Genomic DNA, 17,617 nt, shown 5'->3' on the forward strand with positions numbered 1-17,617 from the left:
GGTGGAGGAGGGACTCCCTGGGGTGGGAAATGCGAGCAGCAAACACCCCCAGGACTGTGCTGCTGAGCCCTCCTCTGGTACTAACGCACGGCCATCCTGCACCCCCTTTCAGGATGGAGAGGCAGGACCCCATTTTTCAGGAGATTAGATCCCAATGGCCGAACCTATTGCAAAGATGAGTTGCAAAACGAGGAGCTGACCCCAGAAAGCACCGGCTCCAGAGCAACCCCAGGGCTCAGCAGGAGCCGTTCTGTGCACCCACAAACCCAAAGCAAAACCCAGGGGAAGGAGCGCCTTGCCTGCCTGCCAGGGAAGCGAGGGCAGCAGCCTGCGGAGAGGGGCTGGGCGGGGGGGGACGAGTCCCAGCCCCCCAGGGTACTGGGGATCTCAGGAGTCCTCTTGGCCATGCCCAGCTCTCCTCATCCCCCATCCTCAGCACACCCTGCAAGAGACCCTGGGCAAGGGCTTTGTCAGGTGCAATGGGGGTCTCTGATTTGGGGAGCGTTGCTGGCACCCCAAGACACCCAGAGATGCTCTGTCTAGAGACCCCTCCTCCGGGGGGGGCCGACAGTGCCATGGGAGGAGAATCACTGACTCTGGGGGAGAGAACTACTGGGTCCTGGGGGGAGGATGAATATTGGAGGGGGGAACTGCCAGGTGGAGGGTCAGGAGGGATGGCCAGGTACTGCAGGGAATTGCTGGGTACTGGGGAAACAGAGGTGGACAAGAAATGGGAGATACTGGGAAGCATGGCTAGGTACTGGGAGGTGGCTGTTATGGGCACTGGAGGTGCAACTGCTGGGGACCAGGGGCATGGCCAGGTACTGGGAGGGATGCCTAGGTACTGGGGGGCAATTGCTGGGTGCTGGGGGTGGCTGGAGAGCAGGGGTGCAACTGCGGGGTACCGAGGGGGGCGGCTAGGTACCGGGGGGGCAATTACCGGGAACCGAGGGGACGTGCCGGGCAGCAGGGGCAATCGCCGGGTACCGGAGGGGAATTGCCGACTGCGGGGAGGGAAGGCCGGGGCCGGGGGCTGCTGCCGGGGGCGCGGGGCGGGCCGGGGGCGGGCACGGAGCCGGCCCCGCCCGGGAGGCCGTGCGGCGGAGGGGGAGCCATCACCGGGGGCCCCCCCACACCGTTACGGCTCCCGCCTCCCTTCCGGCGGCGGCTCCTTCCCTGCGCCGGGGGCGGACGGGGCGGACCGGAGCCGCGCCGAGCCCAGCCAGGTGGGTGCGGGGCCGGGGCCGGGGCCGGGGCCGGGGCCGGGGGCGGGTCCGCCGTGCCGCAGAGCCCGGGGGGGGGCCGGGCACGGGCACGGGGACCGGTCCGCCGAGCCTCCCGGGGCTGCCGGCTTATGTAACGGGGCGGAGGCCGCGGGGATGCGGGATGCGGGATGCGGCATGCGGGGAAGGATGCGGGGCGGGATGCGGGTGCAAGATGCAGGGCTGAGCGGTGCGCCCCCGGCCTGCCCCCCGCAGGGCTGGGGAGGGGGGACGCCGATGCGGAGGGGATGGCAGGAGAAGGGCTGTCACCCCCCGGACGGTGGTTTGCATCCGCGCCCACCCCCCCCAGCCCCTCGGTGCCTGGCCATCCCTGCGGGGGGGCTCTGCAGAGCGGGGCCGTGGGCAAGGAGAGGAGGCGACCTGCTCCCCCCACCACCCCCTGCCTGCACCCGGGGAGGCTCCACGCAACCTTCTGCTGTGGGGAGCTCCTGGTACTCCACCGGGCTCTTCCCACACCTCTCCATCACATCTGCCCCCTCCATCCTGCTCTCCGCGGCTAAGTCCAACCAGTCGTGGAGCATCCCAGCTGCACGGTCCCCTCCATGGTCCTTCGGTACCCAGGCTCCAGCCCCTTTCCCCACTACACCATCACTCTGGGGTCCTTCCGATGACCCACGCTCCAGCCCCTCTTCCCGCCGTGCCCCCAGCGCCGTGGCTGCAGCACACAGGGCAGGTGGCTGCCGTGATCCAGGCCTGGCAGCACGCAGTGGCACTGCCACCCGCATGGCACGAGCGTGAGCGGGCAGCTGCTGCCCGAGGCAGGCAGTGCGGAGAGTCAGAGCAGCGAAGCAGGGCTGGCACCTTGGCTCGGGACAGGGCTGACGACTCAGGGCTTCTCCGTGCAACCAGCCAGGCACGGCGGGCGGTGGCAGCCTGGCTGGCGGATTTTGGTGAAGGAGCCGGAGTGATTCAAGTCAAGCCGAGGTGCTGTGTTTGGCAAACAGAGGATGAGGAAGGATGGGCCGGGCTTGTGGAGCAGAGAGGTGTCCTCCCTGCCAAACCTGCCCTCGTCCCCCTGAGACTGCAGGATCCCGAGGGGTGCCAGGATGGGCTCTGATGTCGCCAGGGGAAACGGGGAGCTCAGGCCCCAGCTGGAAGCACTGCACCGGGTGTCCGACCCTCACGGTCCTGGGGAAGCTGGAGACAATTCAACTGAGACAAACTGGCACAGAAAAATGTCTCAAAGTCTCCCTTGGCTATGGGCTGAGTGTTTGTTTCTTCGATTGCCTCGCGTGATAACATTAGTATTGAAATGACCCCAACCAGACAGAGCTATTAACACCTCGCGGGGCTAGAGGATGATTGCGGTTCGCACCTTGGCTCTTCCCTGGGTTTCTGCAGAGGCTGCTGCCAGGCGCAGCCCGCCAGGCCCAGTGCTGCTTGTCGGCAGCCAAGGGGAGCTGCGTCGAGTTGCCCATCTCGGTTTTAGCACCGGAGCTGAGAGGTCCCAGCGGAGGTCTGGTATTGCAGAGAAACCCTCTGGGGAAGAGATGGTGACCACTGGCAGCGTGGCACAGCTCCCAGCGCTGGGCACCCACGTGCCCCCACGGCCCAGAGCTGAGAGGTCTGGTCTGGCAGGTGGGCGCAGGCACTGCAGCCTGGGCTGCCGCCTTTCCCACCGGCACCGAGGCCAAGCCCTCGGGCATCACACGCTGCCCAAACAGCCGGGGCTGGACCCCCCTGCCCAGAGCAGGACTTTCCCAGCGGCCAGAGGATCTCTGCTCTCGCCCGCAGCCTCCGCGTGTTCCTGGCCAGACCTCCCCATTTGTTCTTATGCCAGCATCATCCTCGAGTTTAAATGATCCTTCTCCCTCCCCGGTGTTTACTCGCCGGGTGTATTTATAGAGAGCAATCAGGCCTGCTCAGCCAGGGTAAACAAGCTGCGCTCCTGCGGGCTGCTCTCGCGTGAGCGCTCTCTGCTCGCTCGTCCCAGGAGCTTTTCCCTCCGCCTCTCCCGGCTCCACGGAGCCGTGGAGACCCGGACCGTGTGCCTCGTCCAGCCATGGGCTTTCCAGGCCATGCCTCCAGGCTCTGGTGTCTCGCTGGGTCGCCCAGTGCCTCACCAGGAGCCACTGTCACCTTTTCCGTGCCATTCTGCACCGCAGGTGCCTGTTCCTCCTGTAGGCAGCCAGGCCAGCAGGTCTGTCCCTCCCCAGCTGGTGCCACCAGCTCCTGCTGTAACACGTACCAGAGGCTCAGAAACATCATTTATCTCAGCCAAATCCCAGAGCCCCGTAACGATGTGACCCAGACCTGCCCCAGCCCACAGCAACACGAAGTCTGCAAGAGGTGTTGAGATTTTTGAGGCTGAGGGTCTGCTTTTTGAAGGCATGGGAGGTTGGCTCAGGTACAAGACCCCAACCGGGAAATGCCTCTGGGGGCTGCCCAGTGCGGCATGGCACCCCAAGCCCTTTGCACCCCTGCGTGAGAGCCAGGATGGCGCACTGCCGGCACCGAGTCTGGTTTGCAGATATTTTGCCCAAGCGTCGTGGCTCGGAGCCTTCTTTCCCACCTCGGTGCCTGGACACGAAGCTGATGCCAGCCCCAAAGCAGGTCACAAAAGCATTTCCCTTAGGCAGGAGAAGCGCTTTGAGATGTGGCCCAGAGTTTCCCAGCCCGCACACCCCGCTGCTTCCCTTCCCCAGCCCGCCCACCTCTGCAGACGTTTGGACAAGCTCAGCTATAAAAGCAGGGTGCCGAGAGCCGGAGTTGCCAAAGCAGAAGAGCTGCGGACTCGCTAATGGTCTCATCTCGAGCATGAAGTTTTCCCTGGATATGGTCTTGTGTCCAGACCTCAGCTGGATAAAAGCAGCCCTGCCAGCACTGGGGACACTGCAGTCCCTGGAGCTGGGGGTGTCCTGGCACCGTCACCCTGCTCTTCTCTTCCCTGTCCTCTGCTTTTGGCTGTGGTTGGTGTCTGGTTGCCTGGATAGACAGACTGAGCTAGCGCAGCTGTCCAGGTGAGATGCATCTTCGTGGTACTGGCAAGCTCTGCCCATTGAAAAGGCAGGAAAAAAAACATTTCGGTCTGTCTCCGAAAAAAAATACCCTACAGGGATCGGAGCAGCACTGCCCAGGACCCTCTGCATCCCCTCAGGTCCCCAGGCGGGGAGTCCCCACTCTTCCCATCCTCTGGGGTTTCAGCACAGAACAGCTAATTTGCACCCCAGGCCATGGCCGACAAAGCAGGGGACTGATCCTGTTCCCAGCCCAGCTTGTCTCCTTGGCGCTGAGCTGTCTGGAAACCAGCCACCCCCAGGCAACGCGTCCCCGCAGCACTCTGCAGCCCGTCTTACCCCGCTCCCCAGCCTTCCCACATCCCGAAGGAGGCAGCGGTTGTCCCCAGCAAAGGTCACCTTCACGCTGCTGCTGAGCCCTTTCCAGGCTGAGCTTTTAGCTCTGCGTTTCCCAGGGAAACAGTCTCAGTTCTGGGGTCTCCTTGGGGATCCCACTGGGGACCCTCTTGCCCCCTTCTCCGCAGCCCCCAGAGCTCGGGGGCCCCTGGGTGAGCCTGCACCCTCCCCAAACCCAGCGCTGAACCCAGGGGCTGGCAGTGTCTCCTGCCCCGGGGGCTGGGACGAGGCATCCCTGATCATTAATGCTTTTAAAAACGCAGAAACGCAGCCCCTGTTCCTCCAGTGTCGCTGTTTGCCTGTGTTTCCCCTGGCTCCCCTGGGACATATATTTATCTCCCATTTGCCAAAGCCTCCCTCCTTCCCCAGGGTGGAGGAAAAACCTTTGCTCGAAGTCAGGATGAATTTGTAACTTCCCCAGGAACCTGCTCCCCGAATCGCAGAGCACAAATCACATTTGTGGCACCCATCGGGGTGGCACCAGCCACACCACGAGGATGAGCCACTCCGAGAAACTGCCAGCATGGCACCCAGCACCCTGGTACCTGGGTCTCTGCACAGCCCCTGCCCAGGCCAGCTTCCCCAGGAGCACCCCCCGTCTCTCCCCGAGCATCACAGGAGGATTTCAAGGACATTCAGGGAAGGGACAAGATCCCTGGGCAGAAGCTGACTGAGGTCTGGCAGAAGTGGGGAGCCCGGAGTGGGTCCAGGCTTTCTCAAATTGCAAAGTCTGAGCAAGGGCTTTTGTTTGGCGGCTTGTTTTAACTTGCCATTATGTTCTCCAAAAAAGAAATCCATCATTTCCAAGCTGAGGAAGGCAGAGTTAATGTGAAATTTTAAAACCCTCAAAGAATTGAGAGCCTTCTAAATACTTAATGAAGGCATCCAAACTGCCGGGTGTCTGCAGAGACAGCCAGGAGCCCTCTGCCAGCAGCGGAGGTGGTGTCCCTGATCTGGGAGAGGAGCAAAGACCCTGACAGGCTGCCACCTCCTGCAGCCTGCCACCCTCGGCGCACCCCGCTGGGCTCCCACCTGTGGGGAGACGGTGTGTCTTGGCAGCAGGTTGCTCCCACCCTTGGAGTTTGGGATGCGGGGGGGTGCACAGACCCACCCTGGGCCTCCCAGATGGAGGGAGAGGGCAGCGGGCAGTGGTGTGCTCTTGTCCATCACCCGTCAAGTGATTCTGCTTTGTCTACCCTGGTCCTGGGGCCCCACCACGGAGCTGATCCTCTGGCTGTTGGTGTCTCCACAGGCCCCGTTCTCCCTGCGATGCCCAGCCACCCCCGCGAGGTCCTCAACCCCCTGCGTTAGGTGCCGAAGCCTGCGGACGCCCGGCGCTGCACGCACCAAGGTAGGCAGAGCTGCCCCAGCCACAGACACAGTGCAGCCATGGGATGGAGCAGGGGGGTGCAGAGGTAACGCCTGGGGCTGCCTCAGCGGAGCCAGTCGGGCCCCCCAGGATGGGGGGGTTCATCATGGGCATCCTGGTGAGACCCTGTGCAGGGGCAAGAGGCATCCAGACCAGTTCAGGACCAGGCTGAGGCCATGGGAGCGGGGAGCAGCTCGGGCTCCAGGGCGGATGCTGGGCACGGTCCTGCCTGGGGACCATGGCAGGTGACGGTGACTGTGGAGGTGGCACAGGGCCAGGGTTTCTTTTCTTTCTTTTTTTTTTTTTTTTTTGCCTTTGAAAGCCCCCAGATGGGAAAGGTACGCGCCAAACCCCACTGCAAGCAGCCAAGAATGAATTTTCTGGCCAGAGCCCCAGCAGCTCTTGGAGCAGCGCCGTGCCCATCCAGCGTCATGCCGCAGCGGAAACCCCGAGCGCAGGCAGGCTGGGGGAGGTCTCAGCCGGGGTGGGCAGCAAGCCCCCACCCATCCCAGCTGCTCCCCGGTGCGGGGTCTCACCCCTCCCAGCACCCCAAGCCAGGGCAGCGCAGGCTCATCCCGCTCCCACCAAGCTGCAGCTTGGCTGGAGCCCAGACACCCAGATGTCCCCCCCACGCCACCACAGAGCCCCCCACTGTGCAGCCATCTGCTGCCGTCGGAGGACAGGGTGTCCCCAGCATTGTGGCCCTTTGTTGCCCAGGGCACGGGGCATCTCAGCTCCCAAACCTCCGCTCTCATGGGATGCGATGAGCCCTTCTCCCCCGGGAAGGCAGATGCTCTCCCAGAGCCAGGCTGGGAGTTTGGGTGGAGCAGGACCAGCTGTGACGGCATCCCCGCTCCCCTCTTCCTCCCGCTCCCCTCTTCCTCCCGCTCCCCTCTTCCTCCCACTCCCCAGCCTCCACGGTGCAGGGGGGGGGTAAAGCACCCCAGGCTCTCTGCCCTCGTCTCAGGAGCCCCAAAGAACTTGCAGGATCTTTGCAAAACCAACACCTGTATCAGCACAAGGCTGAACCCCAGAGGAGCAGCGCCCGGGGTGTCATTTTTGAGGGTGCTTCAGCTGGAGGGGTGATGGGCAGGGGCTGCCACTGCTCTGCTGTGATCTGGATGCCCAATCTTGAGCTAATCGTGCCCTTGTCCTTCATGCCTTTCCCCCACTGGTGAAATGAGGGTGGGTGTAACCCCTCCGAGGCTTTCTGCGGGGAGCAGGTGCCCAAATCCCATCCTGACACGGAGCCAGGAGGGGACCCTCGGGCATCCGCTCCCCGCACAGTCCCGACCACCTCCGTCATCGGCACCTGCACGGACCCTGTCCCTGCCAGGGCGGCGGGGATGGAAATCAGAATGTGCACGGGCTGGCTCCTTCCCAAAGGCGATGGCTGGGGCAATAGGAAGGGATGGGGAGGCAGCACAGGGGCTCGGGGGGCTTTTGTCTGCTCCCCAAGCAGTGCCTGGTGTGCTGCACCCAGCTCTGCTCTGCACCGGCCCCTGCAGAGCTGTGCGGGTGTGCATGCCTGCCATAAATATTGATGGGGTGGACTCAGTGCAAGTGTGCCTTTATATACGGCGATTGGGATGTAAATGCTATAAGTACCTGCTGTGTGGGCAGGAGAAAGCGGTGTAGGTGATAGTACCGAGGCTGAGTGCACGGTGGTTTCTTTACAGGGAGATGGGATCCATCCTGCGTGGGGTGGGGAGGTGGGAAACAGCCGGGTGAGTAACCCCAGGTGTCATAAACCTGTTTGGGGAATTGGCCAGACCTGCAGCGAGCCTAAATCTTCCGGCTAAGACTGCAGCGAGCCACCGCGGCTCCCACAGCCCGCTCCCTGCACAGCCACACCAGGATAAACAGCGAGAGGCTGCAGTGCCTCTGTTTAATAATGCATGGCACAGAGGCACCGGACGCACGCTGGGAGCCAGGAGCTGCGGGGACGAGGAGTCGCCACTGCAGCGCTTGGCCAGAGGGGTCCATCCTGCCGTCCCCTGGCGCTCACGAGGCAGTGGGTGATGGTGTACCATGGCCCTGGCAGAGCTATGGGAACATGGACACCTCGGGGCTCTGGATGGCCCTGAGACGGGCTGGGTGAGCAGGACTCCCCGTTGCACAGAGCAGCGGCGGCAAAGCCAAGGCACTCGGTCGCTCAGCGACTCACATCCCGGCCGCGCTGGATGCTTCTTAGCTGGAGCCTGGAGCTGGGTCCCTGTCCCCTTCGGTGCCCTCGCTGGGAGATTCAGCCCCTCCGTCACTCTCTCTCACACAGATGTAGGCGTAGATGATCTTTTTGAGGAGCTCTGGAGGGCTGAGCAGCACTGGGAGCACCCCTTCCTCTCCGGCATCCTCCTGGGACACCGCCATGCTGGGAACAGCTGGGAGTCGTGGGCTCCGTCCCCTCCTCGACCCATCCCTCCTTCAGCCGCGGCCACCCCGGCTCGCACGCCAGCTGCCGTGCCCGGGACAAGCAGGCACGTGCTGGGGCCCTGCAGGCACCAGTTCACAACCAGCTCCTGCAAACGGCCCCCCCGGGGCACGCACGCGTCCCTTATTGCGCGCAGTGCCGTGATCCGGCCCTGCCGACCATCTGCCGCAGCAGCTCCCCGCCACCCACTCCTCGGCCCACGCTGCGCCCCGCGGCACGGAGCTGGGCAGGGACGGGCTGGGGGTGCCCAGCACAGACCCCCCGCCCCGCGGGCAGGAGCCAGGCAGGAGGGGGCAGACGGGTCTGCGGGAGCGATGCCGATGGGGCTGTGGTAACGATGCAGATGGGTCTGCAATACTGATGCCGACGGGGCCGTGGTATTAATGCAGACGGGCCCGTGATAGTGATGCAGGAGAGAAGGAAAAGCCACAGCGTCAGCCTGGAGCTCCCGTGGCTGCAGGGGTGCTTTGCTGTGCCCATGCAGAGCAGGGCACGGGGAGGGCAGCAGGCAGGAGCCTCTCCTGTCCAGCCAGCAAAGCCCGGAGCCGGGGAGACCCTCAGGGCATGGGGCCAGCAGAAGTCATCCTGTGAGGGTGGCTCCAGGGGTGAATTTGGCCCTTTTTCTCTGTCCCTCACTGATGAGCTCATGGGGGCCCTGCCACCCCCGGCCCCCCGCTGCCATGGTGCTGCTCCCACGGTCGGGCAGAGCATCGCGGCAGAGCCGGGGTCAAGCCATGGCACGAGCCCCCCTCCCTCCCTGCCAGCCCCAGGGCTCGTGGCGCACTCCCACGCCGGCCCCGCGGTGAGACCCACGTTCAAACCCCGTGCCTGGTATGGGGGGGGGGGGTGTTGGGGGGGCTGTGACTTGCTGCAGGGGCAGAGAGGTGGCCCCAGCGTCCCCAGGGGCTGGACGTGGGCGGCTCTGGGCACTGCACGCTCACCCTGAGCACGGCGTAACCCGGGAGTGACCCCGGGTCGCCCTTGCCTTGCGCAGTGTCACCGGTGGGAGGGACAGCAGGGGTGGCAGGGGCTGTCCCCGTGGTCTGTGCGCCCTCACTGTGCTCAGCTGCTGCACTGGGTGGTCCAGCCACAGCCTGAGGCTACAGCACGCTGGTGCCTGTCCCTGTCCCCATCCCCACCAGGTGCCAGCCCCAAGGGGCCAGGGCTGCTCTTCGGAGGCTGCAGCTGCTGCGTGCTTTGTGCTGCCTCTTCCCCTTCTCCCCGCTGCTGTTTTTGTTTTGTTTAAGAGGCTGGCTTACGAATTTTAAACAGGCTCCTGAAAAACCCAATTACCTCCAGGAGACAACCTGATAAAAGCTGCCTAAGTGGTACTGTGGAAATCGCCTTGTGCAGCAGCCGAGGGAAAACCAACATAACAAAGCCTTTGGAAATGGAGTTAACCACTTTTAATCCCTTGGTGCGATGAGAAGGACCAATAATTATTTTCTACAGAGGTGGCAGGGGGCATAAGTAAAATAACTGTCCTGTGCTAATGGGTGGCAGCAGGCCGGGCTGGCAGTGCCGCAGGGATGGGTGCAGGTACTCAGGCACCCTCTTCCCTCTGCCCGGGAGCTTTGCGAGGGCCCGCAGAGGCTGTGACCTTGCAGGGTCCCTGTGTGGCTGCGAGGCCTGGGGACGGTGCCGGCAGCGGGGTGGGCAGATGCCACTCAGGGCACTGCTGGTGGCGGATGCAGTGGGCAATGCGGCAGCAGCAGCCAGCCCTGTGCCCTTTTCCCAGACGCCAGCGGGGAGCGGAGTGAGATGCTGCTGGGGCCTTGGCATCCGTGCCGGCTCCGTCCCTGCCATGCTGCCCCCGCGAGCCGGCACGGAGGCAACTTGCAGGACTTGGCAGTGCTGAGAGCTTCCTCCTCCATCTGGCCGTGGCGCTGCCCCCCCCATCCCTCCCATCCCTCCCCGTCCCTTCCCTTCCTGCCTCCCCCGGCAGCTCTAGGCAGCCACCCGGCAGGTGACACTGCCCAGGACGATGCCAGGGGACAGCTGTGCCTAAGGAGTGCCCATGCCAGGCACAAGCAATCTCCCAGCACTGGGAGCATCCTCCAAACACCTACCAGAGCCAGCTCGGCTCTGGGACCACAGGGATCCTCTGGGCCCATCCCCATCCCGGGAGCAGGGGTGTCCGCAGGGGTGTGTGGCACAGGGGGACGGAGGCGATGCCCAGGGCTGGTGACAGGCCCCCAGCTGCCCTTCCCATGGAGCCCAGCTGGCAGGGCAGAGTTGAGCACCCGCCAGCCTGTCGGCTGCGGTTGCGCTGCTGGCACCAGCAGCTGGAGTGCCGGGGCGGTTGGCCACAGCTCACGTAAGCCTCATGCTTCCCGCAGCAGCAGGGACGGGGGCTGCTTCGCCCACCTCCCCCTAGCCACCCCGCACCCCGCACGGCGTCCCGAGTTTGGGGACAGCACTCCAGGCCACCGAGCCCCAAGGAGGGCAAGCCCAGCTTAGCACTGGGCACTGGCACAAGGGACGGCCCTGCTGGCTTGGCCAGAGCTCATACTGGGAGCAGTCCCTGGGCACGCTAGGAGCTACTGGGGGAGGATGGGCTTAATGAGCCGAGGCATCTCCAAAGATTGAAAGACTCGAGGACCCATCCCAGGAACAAAAGGAGGCGTTTGTCAGGCGCTGAGAGACGGGCTCGTTAATTCCTCCTGGCTGTCATACTTATCTGTAATGAATTTGTGCTCCGCTGTATTATTTTTAATACAATAGGAGCGGTGCCACCCGCCCACCGCCCGGCTACCGGGAGCGCTGACGTCAGCGCCCGGAGCAGGGCTGCTGCAGGACGGATGGACGGGCCAAGTGCAGGCCTGACCCGCTGCCCACGTGCCTGTCCCACCAGGTCCCGGCGGGCAGAGCGGGGCTGGGCGCGAGGGCAGGAGGCGTTTTTTCTGTGGAGGTGGAAAAAGGAGTTGTTGGTCGATGCTGTGGCAGAATGAGGCTGCAGGCTTTGGGCTGGTGGAGACGGGTTGTGCCGGGGGGGGTATTTTGGGGAGTGGTGAGAGGGGATGAACAAGAGGGCGATGTCCCTGATGTGTTGTCCCTGTGCCGAGACCCATCTGCGGCAGCGGCTGTGCGTCGGGGCAGGAGCCGGCAGCGGGTGCACACACGTGGGTCTGCCGGTGCTGCGTCCCTGTAGAGGTGCTGGGCTGGCACAGGCGTGGCGCAGCTCCGGCCCCCCCCCAGCTGCAGGATGGCTCCCCGCTGCTGCCCCACATCCCGCATCACCCTCATCCTCCCCACAGTAGCCCCAGCAGTGCCCAGCAGCACCAGAGCATCTCTGCAGCCTGCACCACCGGGCTTGAGGGGGCAACTGCAGCTCCCCACAGCCTCCTACATGCGGGGGGGGCGGTCCCCGAAACGACCCTACACCCAGACCCTCTCCCAGCACTTTTCCAGGCCATAGCTGCGAGCATCCCTGTAGGGCTGCTCCTCCAGAGCCTCACCATTAGACACCAGCTATCCCCAAAGCCTGGCTCAGAGCACCACTAATCTGATTTGCAAAGGGCTCGTCTTGTTTCTAATAACCCAGGGCTGGCTTAATTAGGAGGCACCGGCTGCCCCTCTGCAGGGTGGCAGGGCTGGCGGTGGGGTGCACACCCATCCCCAGTGCCTCTCTGTGCACTGGGACAAGGACGGGAGACCCGGGGGAGCCCTGTCCCGCAGCCGGGGAGGGCAGGAGGGGCTGCAAGAGCCCATTTCTCTTTGGGCAGGCGTAGGGGGGGACCGGGCAGGGTGGTGCCCCCCATTTCTTTCATGGGGACCCCCCTGCTGAAGGGGGTCCTGAGCTCTGTGGGCATCATGGCCGTGCAGCCCCTGCCAGCATCTCCTGCCTGAGCACCCCCCGCACGCCGTGGGACCCCCGAGGGGAGCAGCACCAAAAATCCAAAGCTGGGGCCTCTGAGTTGGCGGGGTAGGAGGGCGAGATGATTTATCAGGGACTTTAATTAAACTCCCGCAGCTGCTCTGCACCGCTGCGGAAGGGGACGGGGTGCTGCGGCTCGGGGTGCCGGGTGAGGGAGCAGGGGGGTCCGGGATTGGGGGGGGCGCAGCTCCCCGGTGGCTCCGACTGATTAATGCCTCGTTTCGCCCGTTAATTGCCGCGGAGGTGAATTATTAACCCTGCGCAGGACGCGCTCCCCCTCTGCTGCGGGAGCGCGGGGGCGGGGGGGGCCTGGGGGGCCCCGTCCGCATCCTGGGGAGCGGTGCGGGGCTCGGTGCGGGGCTCCCCGGGGCCCCCCCACAAGCACCGGGACGTTTCCCCGGGGGTCGTGCGGCGTATCCCGCGGGGGGGGGGGGAGTCCCGCTTCCCCCCTCGGTGGGGGGCCGGGCTGCGCGGTGGCGGGGCGGGGGGTGTCGCCCCGGGCGGGCCCACGCGTGCCGCTGGGGGCGGCCGGGGGCCGGGCCGCGGCGGGGCGGGGCGGGAGGGCGGAGCGGCGGCAGCGGAGAGCGGCGGCGGAGCCGGTGAGTGCCGCGCCGGTGCTGAAGGGACAGCGCCGCCGCTGCGGCACCGGGCGGCCCCGGGCGGCGGGCGGGGCCCCGCGCCGCATCCACCGGGGGGGGCGGCAGGTCCCCGCGGCACCGCGTCCCCTGCGCGACCCCCCCCCCCCCCCGCCGCGGCTCCCGCCCTTCCCGTGTCCCTGCGCCTCCCCCCCCCCCGCGTCCCCGGTGTCCCCTGCGCCCCCGGTGCGTGTCCCCCGTCCCGGGTCCCCCCCGCGTCCACCGTGTGCCTGCGCCCCCCCCCGCGGTGCGTCCCGGGGCTCCACACCCCCATGCGGTCCCGGTGTCCCTCGCATGCCAGGTGTCCCTTACGTCTCCTGTCCCCGCTGTCCCCCGCCCTCCCGGCGCCCCCCCGTGTCCCCTGCGTCGCTGCAGCTCGTGCGGCCCCGGTGTCCCGGCGCCTGCCTGTGGCCCCCCCCGTCTGCTGTGTCTCCCCGTATCGCCCGTGTACCTGCATCCCCCGGTGTCCCCCACGTACCCCGGTGTCGCTGCGCCCCCCCCCCCCCACGCGGCCCCGGTGTCCCAACGGCCCCCACTGTCCCCTGCACCCTCCCTGCGGCCCCGGTGTCCCGGCGCCCCCCGATGTCCCCACGTCCCCGGTGTCCCCTGAGCCCCCCCTGCAGCCCCGGCGCTCAGCACCGTACTGCCTGGAGGAGCCCCCCCCACGGTACCGCGGGGTGCCCCGGGGCTGGGAGCAACAAACTTCCCCGGGTCCCGGTTCGTGGAGCCCCCCCACATCCCAGCGGGGTCCGAGGGAGCCGGGGTGGGGGGACCTGCGAGGCTGCGGCACCCACAAGGTGCACGCACACACACACGCACACACACACGCTGCAAACTGCACACCCAGGCTGTGAGCACAGCCTGCAGTCCCCCCCCACCACACAGGGCACGCAGGGGGCACGGGCACACACACCCCCCCACGCGCGCGCACACACACCCCGCCTGCAATCCCCCACATGCACACACACACAGAGCATGCAACCAGCCTGCAACACCCCCACACGTACACACACGCGGCGCAGTCTGCAAATTTGTGTGCGCATCCCCCCCATACAGCCTGCAAACCCACAGACCTGCACACCCAGCCCCCCCACACACACTAACACAGCCTGCAACCCTCCCCCCAGCGTGCAAACGCATACACGCAGTACAGACACACAGCGCACACAAACACAGCCTGCAAGCCCCTGCGCGCACACCCACCCACCTTGCAAGCCCTTGCACACACATCCACGGGGCTTGCAAACCCCCAAACTCAGGCACGCACATACTCCAAGCTTGCAAACAGGCTGCAAACCCGCACACCGTGTGGGCACACGCAGCTTGCAGCCCCACAAACTTATAGACACACACGCGCGTGAGCGTGCACACCCCTCATGCAAACACAGCCTGCGGCCACCCGCCAACACACCTCTTGACCAAACACAGCCTGCACGTACAGCTCACACACACAGCGCATGCAAACATGGCGTGCACACACACACGTTCCGTCCTGCACACGCAGTGCCCCTGCACGCTGTCACCCATCCCCAGCACCCCATGGGGATCACACACACAGTCACAGGTTGCTGTCTACAACCCCTACAGCCCCCAAACACTGTCACAACCTGCCAACAGCCTGTTCTCCATCTCTCTGCAGAGCACATGCATTGCAATACACACACACACACACGCATACGCGCACACACAGCACCCTGTGTCCAGCTGCGCTGCACTGGCATCCCCAGGCAGGGTCTGTCCCCCCACCCTCAAAGCAGGGGCACGCGGTGGGTGGTGGGTCCCACCAGCCCCCAGGCAGCAGCCCGGGGCTCCTGCTGCCCCACCGGGGGCGGTGCTAGGGTGGAAAGTCCCTCTGCAGGTCCCCAAGGCCAGCAGGGATGTGGGTAGGGTGCCGAGGGGAGCAGGCACTGCCAGCAGGCAGATCTGCCCACCCTCTGCCTGCAGACCCCAAAATCTCCCTCTGCCCATCCTGGAAGGCATTTGGGGCTGGGGATGCAGAGGGTGCGTCCTGCAGCCCAAGGGACCGTCCCATTCCTCGTGCCTGGGCAGTGAGGACCCTGGGCACGGCGTCCCTGACCGCATCCCTCTCTGCCCACACAGGTGGCCCCGACTGGCGAGCCCGGACGGCAGTGGATGAGCGCTGGGCACTGGCCTAGCCGCACGCGCACACCGGCACCATGGACTTCGTCATGAAGCAAGCGCTGGGCGGTGAGTGGGTGCTGTCCCCCCCGCAGTGTACCCCTCCAGGAGCGATGCCGGCCTGCGGAGCGTGGCGGGGAGCTGCTGCCGGAGCCCTCCGGGGCTCCCATTCCCAGCACTGGCAGCGCCTGGCTGGGGAATCCCAGCTCTCCCGCCGCTAAGTGGGATTCCCCAGCGGGTCCCCTGGGTGCCAGCGCTGAAGGAGCTGCCGGCATCTCCCCCGGCTGACGCCAAACTAGGGCAGCGCAGCCAGCCCGCAGCACTCCCCATCCCCGCAGCCTCCGGAGCCCATCTGCAGTCGGCTCTGGTGTGGGGGACCCTGGGGACGTCCCGGGTCACCCTTGCCGGGGGGCTCCATGCCCTCCCTGCCTCTGCAGGGGCTTCAGCAGCCAGCACTGGGCTGCAGAACCCTTGGGGACCGGCCAATGGTCTTGTGCTGCGCAGGGGCCACCAAGGACATGGGGAAGATGCTGGGGGGCGAGGAGGAGAAGGACCCCGACGCACAGAAGAAGGAGGAGGAGAGGCAGGAGGCTCTGCGCCAGCAGGAGGAGGAGCGGAAAGCCAAGCACGCCCGCATGGAAGCCGAGCGGGAGAAAGTCCGGCAGCAGATCCGTGACAAGGTGGGCACACGCCTCTCCTGCGCCCACCCCTGCCCACGGCACCTGGGGTGGGGCTGGGACAGGGAGCCAGCATGCCCGAGGAGGTGGGTGGCCCAAGGCGGTGGTGATGGGCACGGGGCACAGGGTGGGCAGCACCTGCTGCCTGCCCTGCTGAGGGCCTGTGTCCTCGCAGTATGGGCTGAAGAAGAAGGAGGAGAAGGAGGCGGAAGAGAAAGCTGCGCTGGAGCAGCCGTGTGAGGGCAGCCTGACGCGCCCCAAGAAGGCGATCCCGGCAGGCTGCGGGGACGAGGAGGAGGAGGAAGAGGAGAGCATCCTGGACACCGTCCTCAAGTACCTGCCCGGCCCACTGCAGGATATGTTCAAGAAGTAACAGCACCGCCAACCCTGCCATGGGGTGCTGGGGCACGGGCGCCCTCTCCCCTCTGACCCCTCCATCAGTTCCCTTGGCCCCGGGGGGGGTCCCTGCACCCCCTCCGCACCCCCTCCTGCCCCTTCCCCGACCAGACCAAAAACCCACCCCATCCTGTCCAGGCAGGGCCCCCCCACCACGCTGTGCCAAAGGGGAGCGGCCCTGGCCGGACAGGGCGAACCGGGACCAAATGCACTGATGTAACCTCGCGGCAGGCTGGGGGCACCCCAGGCCCTACCGGCCCCCCCGGGGTGGCTCCCCGTGCCCCCTGCCCTGCCCCTCCTGCCCTCCCAGGGGACCCTGGCAGGCCCCGCTCGCCTGCCCTCGTCCCCAGCACTGCCATCCCTCTGCCCCGTCCTGCCCTGGGCCAAGCCCAAAGCACAAAGCCAGGCGCCCTGCCCGCAGCTCCCCCATCCCCAGTCCCCGGGCACGGGGGTCCCCCGGGGCTGCCCGGTGTGCCCCAGCATCGGGGGGTTGGAGGGGACCCCCCCCTCCCCGCATCTCTGGCCCCATAGTTAAAGCCATATCAGTTAGACTGCAATACTTCAGCACCGGGAGGAGCGGGCACCACGCTCCGCCGACCGTGTACAAAGGCACGTGCGGGGCAGGGACATCCCTGCCTCGTCCCCCCCGCTCCGTCCCCGCCGTCCCCACCGCTCGCTCGTCCGTGTCTCGGCCCCGCTGGCCCCCGTTCTCGCATTAGTGTCTCTGTGCCAGGGTGCACCCCGTCGCTCCATGCGTCCTCGTGTCCGCTGCTCATGCTCCCACCTGCCCCTGCCCCGAGTCCCCACTGTCCCCAGGGCCACCTGCAGCGCTGAGCTGAGAGCCCCCCACCGCGCTGCTGGGGCCCCCGCTCTGCCCCCTGCAATAAAGCCAGCACGAGGCCGAGGGTTGCCGGGCCAGTCCCGGGCTGGGAGTGCCCGGCTGTCCCCCACCCGACACTGGACACACGGGTCCCCTGGGCCTGGGAAGGGATCCCTGGGCAAGTGCCCTGGGTATGTCCTGGGAGCCGCCGCTTGCACCCCAACGGGGGGACGCAGGGGCACGCCCTCGCCCCGGCCCTTGCCGCACCATGCTTCCCCCTCCCCGTGCTTCCTCCGCCACAGCCCCCAGCTGCTCACCAGGGCCCTCCCTGGGAGGTGGCGGGCGGCTCAGGGCCCCGCAGACATGCTGTGACCATCCTGCTCGAACTAGTCTTTGACAAACTAATAAAATAAAGGGATTTGTACATTGCTCTGGCCTCTTCTCAGCCATTGCTCCCCTAGGGCCCCGTGCCAGCTCCCTTGTCCCTCCATCCCCATCAGGGCTGAGACCTGGCAGCTCATCACACTAGGGGAGGCCACAGGGCCCACCTTGGGCAGCACCCAAGCCAGGCCACAGGTGAAGTGAGAGGCCACACGCAGCTCCCAGAGCCCTGCTCAGTCCAGCTGCCTCCCCACAC

At 66.0% G+C, this 17,617-nt stretch overlaps 1 protein-coding gene across 2 annotated transcripts; it reads left to right on the forward strand.

The window, feature by feature from the left end:
* Positions 1 to 1,105: 1,105 nt before the first annotated feature.
* CPLX2 (complexin 2) lies at positions 1,106 to 17,409 on the forward strand. Of its 2 annotated transcripts, XM_075164324.1 has the most exons (5): positions 1,106 to 1,226; positions 5,889 to 5,987; positions 15,049 to 15,156; positions 15,592 to 15,767; positions 15,940 to 17,409. In XM_075164324.1, exons 3-5 carry the CDS (start codon positions 15,126 to 15,128, stop codon positions 16,135 to 16,137), a joined length of 405 nt encoding a protein of 134 aa, XP_075020425.1. In that variant the 5' UTR covers positions 1,106 to 1,226; positions 5,889 to 5,987; positions 15,049 to 15,125; the 3' UTR covers positions 16,138 to 17,409. The 2 variants fall into 2 exon arrangements, with proteins under 2 accessions (XP_075020425.1, XP_075020424.1); XM_075164323.1 differs by lacking the exons at positions 1,106 to 1,226; positions 5,889 to 5,987 and adding an exon at positions 12,871 to 12,912.
* Positions 17,410 to 17,617: the final 208 nt, after the last annotated feature.

Source organism: Calonectris borealis, chromosome 15 (genome assembly GCF_964195595.1).
Source record: "Calonectris borealis chromosome 15, bCalBor7.hap1.2, whole genome shotgun sequence".
Taxonomy (NCBI): domain Eukaryota; kingdom Metazoa; phylum Chordata; class Aves; order Procellariiformes; family Procellariidae; genus Calonectris; species Calonectris borealis.

Bases quoted from the DNA above. Each gene is read 5' to 3' on its own strand.
- CPLX2 (XM_075164324.1), top strand. From the start codon at position 15,126: ATGGACTTCGTCATGAAGCAAGCGCTGGGCG. The intron at 15,157-15,591 runs GTGAGTGGGTGC...TGTGCTGCGCAG, and splicing joins CATGAAGCAAGCGCTGGGCG to GGGCCACCAAGGACATGGGG. The intron at 15,768-15,939 runs GTGGGCACACGC...GTGTCCTCGCAG, and splicing joins GGCAGCAGATCCGTGACAAG to TATGGGCTGAAGAAGAAGGA.